This window comes from Myotis daubentonii, chromosome 1, assembly GCF_963259705.1.
Source record: "Myotis daubentonii chromosome 1, mMyoDau2.1, whole genome shotgun sequence".
NCBI lineage: Eukaryota > Metazoa > Chordata > Mammalia > Chiroptera > Vespertilionidae > Myotis > Myotis daubentonii.
This window is the reverse complement of record NC_081840.1, coordinates 78,367,811-78,382,561: the sequence shown is the minus strand read 5'-3', so window position 1 is coordinate 78,382,561 and position 14,751 is coordinate 78,367,811. Positions and strand designations below refer to the sequence as shown.

General features: G+C 49.5%; 1 protein-coding gene across 1 annotated transcript; it reads left to right on the top strand.

Moving 5' to 3' along the window:
- The first annotated feature begins 2,271 nt into the window (after positions 1-2,271).
- Positions 2,272-9,546, top strand: SLC22A17 (solute carrier family 22 member 17). The gene is made up of 11 exons (XM_059685874.1): positions 2,272-2,323; positions 3,213-3,496; positions 3,683-4,183; positions 4,276-4,379; positions 6,489-6,643; positions 7,237-7,402; positions 7,598-7,743; positions 7,913-8,018; positions 8,174-8,391; positions 8,684-8,795; positions 8,946-9,546. Exons 1-11 carry the CDS (start codon positions 2,272-2,274, stop codon positions 9,232-9,234), a joined length of 2,133 nt encoding a protein of 710 aa, XP_059541857.1. The 3' UTR covers positions 9,235-9,546.
- Positions 9,547-14,751: the final 5,205 nt, after the last annotated feature.

Genomic DNA, 14,751 nt, shown 5'->3' with positions numbered 1-14,751 from the left:
GTTACCAACCTTTCGGATCTCATGGACCACCAGTTGGTGACCGCTGCTCCAAAGGTTCCCCTTAAACCAGCGGTTGCCAACCTTTCGGACCTCGCGGACCATCAGTTGGCAACCACTGCTTTAGTCCATGGGCTGACGCTCTAACCCAGCCGTGGGCAAACTACGGCCCGCGGGCTGGACCCGGCCCGCCCGTTTGAAATGAATAAAACTAAAAAAAAAAAAAAAAAAAAAAAAGACCGCACCCTTTTATGTAATGATGTTTACTTTGAATGTATATTTATAAACACTCCATCCATGCTTTTGTTCCGGCCCTGCAGTCCAGTTTAAGAACCCATTGTGGCCCTCGAGTCAAAAAGTTTGCCCACCCCTGCTCTAACCACTGAGCGCACTGGCCAGGGCTCAGTCCTGCTTTCCTCAGATGATGCCCTGGCACAGTGATTGCATTGGAAGCACCCCAAAGTTCAATCACATCCCAATGTCTTGGCATTCCCTCTGCATTTTCCTCTTCATTATGGGTTCCTTGCTCATTTCACTCTTAAAAGAAAACTCGCTTCCACCAAAAGTCACCCCTCTGTGTTGAAGACCTATAACAGGGGCAGTCTTCCATCATCCAGAAAGAATTTTAAGAGATCAACTTGGAATTAGAGCAAGTCCCAGAAACATCATGTACCTATGTGTCTGCAGTAAATCCTGTCAACCCCTCGGAGTCCGTTTCAGCTTTGATATGAGGTTGATCATAATATTCTCACAGGATTGTTGCGAGGCCCTAACAAGACAACGTATATGAACAGCCCAGCACCACATAAAGTTAAGGGAATGATTCCAGGGCAGACACAAGAACACAGATACATAAATCTTCAGGGAATGTTGGCTGTGCCAGCACCAGAGTAAATCCTGAGGAGGTGCTGAAATGAGTTGGGGGGAGGGAAGAGGTGGGAGGCTGCTAAAGGCATTAGAAGAGTTTCCCATATTTGGAAAATTTCACAACAGAGGAGACAAATTAGAAGTTGGTTCGGTGAAGAGAAGAAGGAATGGATTTCCTGACAGACTGACAGGATGCTCCTTTCCAGTCCTTATCTGAGATAAGAGAAAAAAAGTATCTATTAGGTATCAAACCTCTTAGACAAGTGTATCTCTAATGGGGATCTGGTTAAAAGGCCTGTAATTCTGCATTTCTAACAAGCTCCCAGGTGATGTGGGTGCTGCTGGTCTGTAAATCACACTGAGTAGCAATTCTAGGAGTTGGGGAAGGCTTCTCAGGCAATTATGCTTGAGCTGAACGCTAAGGACTTGACTAAGGGGAAGGAGAAGCCTAATATAAGTCAAGCTTGTGGCAATAAAAAAAAAGAAAATCCAGTGTGACTGCAGTGAATGTTTGAAAAGTGAGATGGAGCTGCAGAGAGCATGGGGCAAAGCATGCAGAACCACGTATGAGCTGTCTAAAATACTATCTACCTTGATGGCGAGGAGAAGCCACTCAAGGTTGTCAAGCAGGAAAGGGACATGAACAGATCTGCATTTTGAAAAGATCACGCCATCTGCACTATACATAACAGATGGGGAAAGGATGTTGAAACACGGTGGACACAGAGCACCAGTTAAGAATTAGGAGGCTAAAGCAGCCTGTGCGGCAGGTAGCTTGACGAATGGTGGTAGAGATGGAGAGAAGCGGAATAGAGGAGAGAGAGGAGAAGCGGAATGGAGGAAGTAAAATGGGCAGGGTTTGAAAGGGTTTGATGGGGCGGTAAGGACTGTCACCTGAGCATCTGGCCACAACTGGATGGCGAGGGTGCCACGCATGGAGGACACACTTGAAGACAATCGGGTTAGTAGGGGAAGAGCATGGCCACCTGGGGTTTGAGGTCCCTATGAGTCATCCAAGGTACGAGGTCAAAGAAGGCTTCAAGGGTCAGACTCAGATGAGAGAGGTGGGAGTGAAACTGATGGTCAACAGTGACTGGAGAAACAGATTTCTCCCTCGGTTCCCTGAAACGCCCCCTCCCCTACTCCCTAGCTACACAAAAACTCTCTACTGTTGCTTTTTTCGGAAGATGGATTTGAGAGCTCTTGCTCTTTCTGTCTTCTTGATTTGGCCAAATCAAATAATCCTTGATCTCCAAGCACCATTGTTTCAGTGTTTATCTTACTAGTGCACTGGACACGCAAACCTGACTTTCGGGAGGTGGTTCGGTAACAGGAGCTGGAAATGTAAATCTGGGGACCAGATATGTGTTGGTTTGTATTGTTTATATTGAGGGTGAAGCTGTGGGCATGGGCGAGATCCCCGGGTGCAGGGAACAGTGTGAGCTACGAGGAGGCCTTGGTAGGACTAAGCCTCTGAGGATCAGACACTGAGTGATGATGAAGAGGATGAGCCTGCAGTGGAGAAAAGAGGAGCAAGAGAAAGAAAATCACGCCCTAGCTGGTTTGGCTCAGTGGATAGAGCATCCGCCTATGGACTGAAGGGTCCCGAGTTCAATTCTGGTCAAGGGCACATGCCTGGGTTGTGTACTCCATCCCCAATAGGAAGCCTATTGGAGGCAGCCAATCAGTGATTCTCTCTCATCACTGATGTATCTCTCTCTCCCTCTCCCTTCCTCTCTGAAATCAATAAAAATATTTTTTTAAACTTTCTTTGAGAAAAAAAAACTTTCAAAAAAGAGAGAAAGAAAACCAGGAGTATGTGGGGCTTAGCAGTCAAGGAAGAAAGCACTTAGAGGAAGGGGTGGCCAAATGCTGTTGAGAAATGGTACCTCACCAGAGTGAAACAGGGAGAAGTGGTCTTGTGCAGGAGGGCAGCAGGGCTGAGCGCAGCGCCCAACCCAGCCCTCCGCATGCATGTCCTGTACTGTAATTGTCATTACACTCTTCTGCCCCCAGGAAGCTACTCCAAGGTGTGTTGTTCATCCTATTATATCCAAGCCTAGCACAGGCCAAGCACAGAGTAGAAGCTCCATAAATTTTCTTGATGAATGAATGAGTGGATGGATGGGTGGGTGGCTAGTTGATAAGGAAGAATTGGAAGCAAAGAAGGAATCGCTGGCACCTGTGTGGCTTAGCTACTATCCTTCAGCTTTTTTCCCTTTTTACCGCAATAGCCCTCAGACGCAGGGACCAGAGACGGAGCCCGTCCCCTCCCTCTCCTGGGCCCTGGCCCCCCCTTCCTCTGTCTGACGAAGAGTCTGGACCGAAGGTTCTGCTGACGTGAGAAGGGGAGGAGAGTCTGGAGGAAGGGGAGGAGAAATCGGCGCTGAGATCGCAGAGACGAAGGAGGCGCCCGCGGCTGCAGAGCTGCAGAGCGGGGTCTCTGGGCTCTGTGTCCGGGCATCCAGCGCACCACTGGGCCAGAGGACAGCGCATCCTTTCGGCGAGGCCCCGCAGGGCCCCTGAGGTCGACAAGCTGGCTCCCCGGGTGGCCACCGGGACCCCGGAGCCCAATGGCGGGGGCGGCAGCAAAATCGACAGCAATGTAGAGATCACCCCCAACCCCAACGGAGTAAGTGCTGCGCGCTGAGGGCTACGCCATCACCTTCCGCACCCGCGCCTGGCGTTCTCCTCCGCGCATCCCCGGCCCTTGACTACCTTCCTCGCTCGAGCGCCCACCCTCTTCCCCTGCTTTGCAGTTTTCTCCCATTCACCCTTCTTCTGCCTCTCCCCGCCCCACCCCCCACCCCGCAAGCAGGTCGGAACCCTCGGAGATGCGGTGCCCACTGAGCAGCTGCAGGGTGAGCGAGAGCGCGAGCGGGAGGGGGAGGGCGACGCGGGCCGCGGCGGGCTGGGCAGCAGCCTGTCGCTGGCCGTGCCTCCCGGCCCCCTCAGCTTCGAGGCGCTGCTTGCCCAGATAGGGGCGCTGGGTGGGGGCCAGCAGCTGCAGCTCGGCCTCTGCTGCCTGCCTGTGCTCTTCGTGGCGCTGGGCCTGGCCTCGGACCCCATCTTCACGCTGGCGCCCCCACTGCACTGCCACTACGGGGGCTTTGCCCCCAACGCCTCTGGCTGGGAGCAGCCCCCCAACGCCAGCGGTGTTGGCGTCGCCAGCGCCGCGATCGCAGCCAGCGTCGCCAGCCGTGTCGCCACCAGTACAGACCCCTCGTGCAGTGGCTTTGCCCCGCCGGACTTCAACCACTGTCTCAAGGACTGGGACTACAACGGCTTGCCAGTGCTCACCACCAATGCCATCGGCCAGGTGAGGCGCCTGGGTGGGCTCCGGGTCTGAGGGCGGGCTGGGAGCCACCCACTCAGGGCCTCACACCCACTCCATCCCTCTCACATCCCCAGTGGGATCTGGTGTGTGACCTGGGCTGGCAGGTGATCCTGGAGCAGATCCTCTTCATCTTGGGCTTTGCCTCCGGCTACTTGTTCCTGGGCTACCCTGCGGACAGGTGAGGGCTGCCAGGGACAGGGCAAGCAGAGAGGAGGGGGTGCTAGGCAGGCTAGCCCAGGCAGCTGGTGTTGGCAAGAGGCCGAAGAGTAGTCGCTGGACTCTGCAGCCTTCTCGGGACTTCTGTTCAATGATATGCCTCCCCACCCCTGTCTCAGCTGCACTCCCCATCAAGAAATACTCCTTCTGCACCAGGGAATGACTTCGCCCCAGTTCCCCATATCCATGGATCAACGGCATCATCTCCGGACACATAGCTCCATCTCCATGACCAAAACCCTATCTCTACATATAAAAAGTCCTAGCTCCTCCTCTATTGCTCCTATCATCACTAACTGCCTCCTTCACCATCTTCCTAGATTAATGGATTCATCCCCATTAACAGCCCCATCCTTGTGGACTACTAGCTCCATCTCAATGGCCTCATTTCTAAAGATAATTATGTTAATTCCTAACTGTCATCAACCCCATTCCCATTGACCAGTAGTTCAACTCTATAAACAAATGATTCCACCCTCACGGGTCAATAGTCCAATCCCCATGGATCAATGACCACAATAGCACCACTCCCTCCAGAAATTAAAAGCTCCATCCTCATGGGTCTTCAGTGCTCTCAGATCCTCTCAAACCAAACACGTCCCTTTTCCATGAATCAGTGGCCTCATCTCAAGGATCAGCTTATCCCCACCAACCAATAGCTTTCCCCAGGAATCAGAACTCCCATCTCCTCTGATTCTCAATACTGTCACCACTGACCAAGTGCTCCATCTCCACTGACCATCCCCTTGGATTATTAGACTAATTTCTACTTAATCTACAGTCCTATCCAAATGGATTAATAGCTCAACTCTCATGGATCAAAAGCAACCCAACATTCAATAATCCAATTCCCTAAAATCAATATCTATCCTTACTGCCCAGTAGTCACACATCCTTTTGGGCAAATTATTCTAAATCCATAGGTCAACAGCCCATCCTCATGCATTAATGGTCTCACTCTCACAGACCAGTAGCATCATTCCTATGAAATCATAGCCTCATCACCTAAGACCAATAATTCAGTCTTCTGAATTCAGTAGTTTTAGCCCCATTAACCAATAAACTCATTCCATGGAAATATGGCCCCACTCTATTGGGTCAATAGTATTACTCCCAATGACCAGCAATCCCAATCTTCATCCCCATAGATCTTTTGTCTTATCCCCAAAGATCATAGCCTAGCCTCCAAGGATCAGTAGCCCTAGCCATCATCACTGACCATTAGTCTAATTTCCTCTGGTCTGTGATCCAATCATTACTGATTATCCCCCCGGATTCATAGATTCATCCCCACTGAACAATAGCCCCATCCACATGGACTAAGATTCCCCACCCTATGAATCAATGGCTCCATCCCCAAAGATCAATTGACCAATCTTCAAGATTAGGAATTATCCCCACTGATCCATAGTCCTAACCCATGGATTAATATTTCCATGCCCATGGATTAGTGGCTCCATCTTCTGGCCAGTGGCCCCATCTCCACTCACCATCCTTATGGACAAACAGACCCGTGCCCCAACCCCATGGGACAATGGTCTCACCCCCCAAAATCAATTACTCAGTTCCCTAAGATCAATAGCTCCATCTTCACTGACCAATACTATCCCCAGGCACAAGTGGCCAATGGACCCACCTCCATTGATCAGTAACTCCAACCCCATACATATATCAATGACCCCATCTACTCTGACCAGTCTGAACGAGACAAGCTTCATCCCAACTGACCTCTATCACTAAGGATGAACAGCTCCAAGTCCCCTAAGCAACATCCCACCCCCTCTGATGATCGGTCTCACTTCCACAGAGAAATGCCCTAAGCTCTGATCAATGGCCCCATCCACAAGAGTCTGATCCCACCCCCACAGAACCATAGCCATACCCCACTGCCTGGTTGCCAGACATTGCTTACCCATGGTCCCAATCCCGTCCATCTTCTCTAGCCTCAGTCCAACTCTTCCTCCCAAGGCCTCATCCTCATACCTCCAGCTGTGAATTGAGCAACTGGGCCCCACTCAGTGCTGCCTTCCCCAGGGAGTCTGGGTGACCAGAGGCCCTGCACACTTTCCAGGTTTGGCCGTCGTGGGATTGTGCTGCTGACCTTGGGGCTGGTGGGCCCCTGTGGAGTGGGAGGGGCTGCTGCAGGCTCCTCCACTGGTGTCATGGCCCTTCGATTCCTCCTGGGCTTCCTGCTTGCCGGTGTTGACCTTGGTGTCTACCTGATGCGTGAGTGGCACCCTCCAAAGAGGTCCTTCCCTTGGGGCTCACCCCTGCCTGTCTACAACCCAGGCCATTCCCACTGCCCCCTAGGGTCCTCTCAGTCCCATCTTCAGCCCCAAATTTCAGCTGTCCAGACTCTAAGCTGTCTTACTGCCCAGGCCTTTGAAGGATCCAGGGCTCTTTCATCTATCCACACCCATCTCCTTCCACTATCTTTTAGGATTTCCTTGCCCTAGACTTACTGCTGTCAGGGAATAGTCCTATTTTAAAAATGAAATCCTAACTAGCTGTGTGACCTTGAACAAGGGTTGATATGAAGGTTATATAAGGTCTGATGTGAAAGGACCTGTAATTGGGAATGCTGAACACCCATCAGGGACTCTGACCCTCCAGCCCTCCCACATTTGAACAGGAGAGGAGAGCGGACTGAATAATCTCTCCACTCTTTGCCATTTAGAGGTTAGTCTGTGGGAGGCGACAGCTGCAGCCTCCAATCAGGGTCTGACCTCACTCTCTGTCCTCCTCCCTCCCTCCCTCTCTCTCTCTCCCATGCCTCCTTCCTCCCTGACCTCTCCTCCCTGTTCCTGCTGTATCTCCAGGCCTGGAGCTGTGCGACCCAACCCAGAGGCTTCGGGTGGCCCTGGCAGGGGAGTTAGTTGGGGTGGGGGGGCACTTCCTGTTCCTGGGCCTGGCCCTTGTCTCTAAGGACTGGCGATTTCTGCAGCGAATGATCACCGCTCCCTGCATCCTCTTCCTGTTTTATGGGTCAGTATCAGCCTCCACCTGCTGTCCGGTCTCGTCTCCCCCTCCAGCTTAGCTCTCGCCCAGAGACCCCCCTCTTCTCCACTACCCCTCGTGTCCAGGCCTACCCCAGCCCCAGCCCCTCAGAGGGGGGCAGTTTCCCATCCCTGTGCCAGAAGATGAGAGGCTTCACTGTGTACCCCACATCCCTGCCCCCAGCTGGCCTGGTCTGTTTCTGGAGTCTGCACGATGGTTGATAGTGAAGCGACAGATTGAGGAGGCCCAGTCGGTGCTGAGGATCCTGGCTGAGCGGAACCGGCCCCATGGGCAGATGCTGGGAGAGGAGGCTCAGGAGGCCCTGCAGGGTAGGAGACAGGGGTCCCTGCAGATGCTCTCTCACCTGCACACATGACGGTGCCCTCTGCATGGTTACAGCTGTGCACCTTCTCCCAAGGCCCCACCGCTCATGTGGGCGGACCCTGGGTTCTCTGCTGCTCCTTGAACAGACGGCTCCTCCCTTTCTCTCTCCCAAAGACCTGGAGAACACCTGCCCTCTGCCTGCAACATCCTCCTTTTCCCTGGCATCCCTCCTCAACTACCGCAACATCTGGAAAAATCTGCTTATCCTGGGCTTCACCAAGTGAGCCTGGGTCTGAGCCAAGGGCCAGGCCAGTAGCTGGGATGGGGGCTGAGTGGTGGGGGGAGGCCTGAGGACCCCCACAGAGGGCAGCCAAGGCCGCGGAAAGCTGCGGGTGGGGATGCAGGCGCCCTTCTGTTTTCCTGTCCTTCTCACAGCTTTATTGCCCACGCCATTCGCCACTGCTACCAGCCCGTGGGAGGAGGAGGGAGCCCATCGGACTTCTACCTGTGCTCCCTGCTAGCCAGTGGCACCGCGGCCCTGGCCTGCGTCTTCCTGGGAGTCACCGTGGACCGATTTGGCCGCCGGGGCATCCTGCTTCTCTTGATGACTCTCACGGGCATTGCGTCCCTGGTCCTGCTGGGCCTGTGGGATTGTGAGCATCCTCTCTTCCCCATAGTGTGGGCTCAGCAAAGGAACCCAGGCAGAGGAGCCTCAGGCAGGCTCCGCCACTGCTGCTTGCACAGGCCTCTTAAGACAAGACCAGCCCCTGCCCGGATCTCCACAGCCCTTCCTTGGCCACACACCCTACCTGTTCTCCCAATCAATCAGTGAAGGCCCAGAGCCCGTCCACCGAGCCACAGGATCAGAGAGCGAGGGGAGGAAGCGAGGGACTAGGCCAAGCATGGTCTCCCGCCTCCATTCACGCTTCCTCCTTGGTCCTTCAGATCTGAACGAGGCCGCCATCACCACCTTCTCTGTCCTTGGCCTCTTCTCCTCCCAAGCCGCTGGAATCCTCAGTACCCTCCTGGCTTCTGAAGTCATCCCCACCACTGTCCGGTGAGAGGAAGGGTGCTGCCAGGGGCAGGGCCAGGCCTCCTAGTCATCCGTCACGGACAAAGCCCAAGGGATGAAGGAGGGAAGGCTGCGGGAGAAGGGTGGGGGGGATTCCCACAGCTAGAGGCTGAGTGCCAACTCCATCTCCCCCAGGGGCCGAGGCCTGGGCCTGATCATGGCACTGGGGGCACTTGGAGGGCTGAGTGACCCAGCCCAGCGCCTCCACATGGGCCACGGAGCCTTCCTGCAGCATGTAGTGCTGGCGGCCTGCGCCCTTCTCTGCATCCTCAGCATCATGCTTCTGCCGGAAACCAAGCGCAAGCTCCTGCCTGAGGTGCTCCGGGACGGGGAGCTGTGCCGCCGGCCTTCTCTGCTGCGGCAGCCACCCCCTAACCGCTGTGACCATGTCCCGCTGCTTGCCACCCCCAACCCTGCCCTCTGAGCGGCCCCTGAGCGCCCTGGCAGGAGGCTGGCCCGTACGGAAAGGTGACATAAGGCCCTGCCTGGTAAGAAGATTGGGAGGCTCAGAGGCACCTCAGGCCAGCCGTCAAGTAGAGCGCAGAGGGCTGCCCCTACCCCCATCCCCTCCCTGCTGCTTTGTGTTCACTTCCTTGGCAAGAGCCAGGGGACAGGGAGAGAGCGCCACACTGTACCCACCTGGTCTGGGCTTCATCCTGTGCCCAAAGACATCCTCCCAGACCTCATTCTTTCTTGCGCTATCATTGTTTCAATAAAGACATTTTGATTAAATGAGCATACCATAGCCTGGACTTCCCTCCCTTCTGTGGTCCTTCAACTACCTCTTGGGGGAAGATTTCTCCGTGGAACCAAAACCAATGACAATCTCTCTCCTCCTCCCTGTGCCATGCCCCCTCGCCCCCCACCCTCTGTTAACTTATAGAGAGCTGCCGCCCATTACTGATTGCTACGATGCTAGGACTGGGTTAGGCACTTTACAAACTTCATTTAATCACTTAATCCTTACAGCACTGCAAGGTAGGTGTTTGGATCAATTAAAGTTTTTTTGTTGTTGCAAAAAATAACAACGGGTTCTAATGAACTTAAACAAAAAGGGAAATTATTAGAGGTGTGGTGGGAAGCTAACAGAATGGAAGGAGAAGCAGAACTAGTCATAAAAGGTCAGGAACAGCCTAGCTGGTTTGACTCAATGGATAGAGCGTCAGCCTGCGGACTGAAGGGTCCCAGGTTCGATTCCGGTCAAGGGCACATGCCCAGGTTGCAGGCTCTATCCCCAGTGTGGGGCGTGCAGGAGGCAGCCAATCAATGATTCTCATCATTCTTGTTTCTATCTCTCCCTCTCCCTTCCTCTCTGAAATCAATAAAAATATATTTTAAAAAAACAAAACTTCAGGAACCAGGGAGGTCCCTGAGGTCCCAGGGAGTAAAACCAGTAATATTTTTGTCACCTGGGTGAATAAACTCCAGTGGGATTCAATCTTTGGGTCACCCACTGAAGATTCATTTCCAGAGAGCAAGTGACTGGCTAGCCTGTGTAACATGCCACCCAAGCCATACCACTGACTGCTGGGGAGAGGGAAAGCAACGCCTGGGTGCTGTTTGCAAAAGCAGGACTGGCTATTGTATGGGTGAAAACTGGATGCCACTACAGTGTTCTTCTTTAACACGAGAAAACAGATGCTCTGAGAGACTCAGTAACTCAATAGCAAAGCTAGTGAGTGCCAGAGCTGGGGTGGACTAGAGCCAGGAGCTGGACCTCTCCATTGCTGTACACTACAGCCACCTTCCCAACTCCTTCCCAGCTTTGGGCACTACTCTTGGAAGTGAGAGGTGAACTAGGCACTCGGTGGTGGGGCCATAGGAGACTAGGGTTTCCACCTCTGGGTCTGCCTCTCAGACCAGCCCTGGCCTGGCTTTGCCACTTTGGGCAAATCTCTAAACCTTCAGCTTCCTTCAAGGGTTGCTCTGAGGTTAAACAAGATAACACAAGTGCCTCTTAAATTATTCCACTAAATAGTAAGCTCCTTAAGGGAAGGAACTTGGTCTTACTCAACTTTGAAACACCAAAGTCTGACACATGATAGAAGTTCAAAAAGTTAATATTTGTTCATTCTTTTAGCAAACAGTGCCTGTTTTATAGATCAGTACCAACCGAAATACGGGGCACAGGCCATCCTTCAAGAGTAATCCATCTAATACTAAGAATATTAAAGAGGAGCCCTAACCGGTTTGGCTCAGTGGATAGAGCATCGGCCTGCGGACTCAAGGGTCCCGGGTTCAATTCCGGTCAAGGGCATATACCTTGATTGTGGGCACATATCCAGTAAGGAGTGTGCAGGAGGCAGCTGATCGATGTCTCTCTCTCATCGATGTTTCTGACTCTCTATCCCTCTCCCTTCCTCTCTATAAAAAATCAATAAAATATATTTTTTTAAAAAAAGAATATTAAAGAGGAGGGAGAGGCCAGTGGTTTGGACACCAAAAGTCTGCATCTCAGAGGAAGTAAGACTTTACTTAGAGGCAGGAAGCCCTCAAGCAAGAGCTTAGGAGACAGATACAGTGCTCTCAACTCAAAAGATAAAGGGAGAGCAAAGGCCTGGAGGTAGGAAAGCGTGGCCTGGTCCTGGAGAGAGGGATTCTTAGAAAAATAAAAAATTTGAGGCCAGCCTCTTCCAGAGAAGATAGGACCATTACCCCAGGTTCCCACAGCACCAGTGTTCCTATCTCCTTCCCCTCTGCCAATCCATTCTGGGCTCTCAGTAATAATCAGAATATTATCTGAGAACTCATAAGAATTTTAACCTCCACAGTCCCCTGAAATAGGTATTATTATTTTTATTCTACTTGACTACTGAGAAATGGAAATGAGCGAAAATCAGGGACCTGCCATTAAGTGGCGGAGCCAGGCCTCAAACCCCTCCGGCTGCTCTTTCTACACCACAGTGCCTTCACAGTTATAAACTGCATCACACATTCTGTAGATTAATGTCTGTGGGGTTTTAACTTTTGACTCCAATATTGATCTTTTTAAAAATATTTTTATTGATTTCAGAGAGGAAGGGAGAAGGGGATAGAGATAGTAACATCAATGATTAGAGAGAATCATTGATCGGCTGCCAAGGTTAAAGAACCAAGGTTTCGGGTTCTATGCCCAGTCAGGGCACATACAAGAAGCACCTAATGAATGCATAAATAAGTGGAACAACAAATTGAAGTTTTTCTCTCTCTCCATCTCTACTTTCTTCTTCTCTCTCTCTCTCTCTTAAATCATTAAATAAAAATTTTTAAAACATAATGAGAGCATTTGCAGAGAACCAATGAAGCACATAAGATACAGACACTTGTTCCCACGCAATTCACAGTCTAGGTGGAAAGGGTCAATGTGTGTAGCTAAAAAAACTAAGATCTTGTCAGTCGCTCTAAAATTCACCAACCATATGATCTCATTGGATCCTCATCAATAACCCCATGAAAAAACGATTATTATTTTTTTGGGCTTTTACTGAGATTTGAAAGGCAAGGTATTGAAGGTTCTATGACTGGTAAGCAATTAGAGTAGCCAGATCTTGAAACTGGGAGCCTCAATCTTCTTACTAAATACCAGATAGAAAATATGTCTAAACACTGCGAAAGAAAGTATTACTTAACCTGTAATATTAAGTTTAGAAGGTACTCCAGGAACTTGCATAGAGTTTTCAGGCAAACAAGGAAATTACTACTCTCCTTGGAGACCTTGTACTGACTGAAACATGAACAGATTTTAGAAATGTTTTTATCTGGATTCACAACTAAGAGCCATAATAGATTGAGGGGAACATTAAAAGGATACACGGGGTACATTTCTAACCTTAAAAAGTTACATGAAGATCATGAAGGCCACTCCCGTTCCTCCCATTCAGTCAACCTAGCCTGGACCCCAGACAACCAATTTTTACTGATTATCCACTACTGTCTGGTGCTGCCTCAGATCTTGGGGAAAGGCTATGGTCCTTGCCTGCAAGAGCTCAGAAAACTATGAGACAAATCATTACAATCCTGTATAAAACATGCAGAGAAATGTAAAAATTGCTGTAGCAACTCTAAGGATGGAAAGATATACACTATTAGAAACAGTCAAGGGAAGCATCTCAGATATTTGGATTGAACCTTGAGTTTGCCAGGGACAGAAAGGAGGAAGCAATAGTGCAAAACCTTGAGGCGTAACAGAATATGGTGTGCATAGAGAACAATGTGTTTATTTTTAACATCCATGGAATAAAGGGCATCTATGAAAAACCCAGAGCTAACATCATATTTATCAGCAAAAGGCTAAAAGCCTTCACCCTAAGATCAGGACAAGGCAAGGATATCTGTTCTCACCACTTCAACATTGTACTGGAAGTTCTTCCAGCTGGGAAAATGAGGCAAGAAAATGAAATAAAATGTACCCAGAATGGAAAAGACAATATATAACTCTGTACTTGGAGATGACATGATTTTGTATACGAAAAATCCTAAGGAATCCACAAGTAAACTATTAGAACTAAATAAATTCTACTCCCTATTGGGTGTGGCTCAGTTGGTTGGAGTGCTGTTTCATACACTAAAAGGTGTCAGGTTCGATTCCCGTCAGGGCACATACCCAGGTTGCTGGTTTGGGGTATGTACAAGAGGCAACTGATGGATGTTTCTTTTTTCTCTCTCGCTCTCAAAATCAATTTTAGCCTAGCTGGTGTGACTCAGTTGGATGAGTGTCCTCCCGTGCACCAAGAGGTGGCGGGTTCCATTTCAAGTTGCAGGCTTGATTCCCCACTAGGGGGCGTGCAGGAGGCAGTGGATCAATGTTTTTCATCAGTTTCCATCTCTCTCCATCTTCCTCTCTTTCTAAAAATCAATAAAAACATTTTTAAAAATCATTTTTTAAAAAAGCGTGTCCTCAGGTGATGATTAAAAAATATCCTGAAAAATAAATATGTTCAGCACGATTACTAAACTTGAATTTGCAGGATACAAGATGAATATTCAAAAATAAATTCTACTCCTATATAATAGCAATGAGCAAATCTAAAAACAAAATTAAGAAAATAATTCCATTTAAAATAGCAAAGACTGGGAGCATTTGAAATCTTGTTTCCAGTCATGTCATCTGTTTGGCTCAGATAGACTCCAATATTAGAAAATTATTAGAAAATTAGAAGACTCACCCTAGCTGATTTGGCTCAGTGGATAGAGCATCGGCCTGTAGACTGAAGGGTCCTGGGTTTGATTCCAGCACATGCCTGAGTTGCAGGTTCAATCCCCAGTAGCAGGTGTGGAGGCAGCTGATCAATAATTCTCTCTCATCATTGATGTTCCTACCTCTCTCTCCCTCTCCCTTGCTCTCAAATCAGTAAAGATATATTTTGGGGGGAAAAAGAAAGAAAATAAGAAGATTCACATTTTCAAAACTTATTGCAAAGCTACAGTAATGAAGACAGTGTGGTATAAGCATAAGGGCAGACATACAGATCAATGGAATAAAATTGAGACTCCAGAAATAAACCCATACAGTTATGGTTAATTGATTTTCCTCAAGGATGTCAAGACCATTCAATGGGGAAAGAAAGAAAAGCCTTTTTAACAAATCACACTGGGACAAACACATATCTGCATGCAGAAGAATGAAGTTGGCCCTTTACCTTACACCTTGCACAAAAATCAATTCAAAATGGATCAAAGATCTAAATATAAGAGCTAAAGTTTTAAAACTCTTAGGAGAAGTAAATCTTTGTGATTTTTTGTGCTTCGAAGTACACTATTAAGAAAGTGAAAAAACCACCCACAAATGGGACTAAATATTTGTAAATTGTATATCTCTGATAAGGGTTTGGAATTCAGAATATATAAAGAACTCTTACAACTCAACAATAAAAAGACAAATAACCATGCCCTAGCACAGTGGTCGGCAAACTCATTAGTCAACAGAGCCAAATATCAACAGTACAACGATTGAAATTTCTTT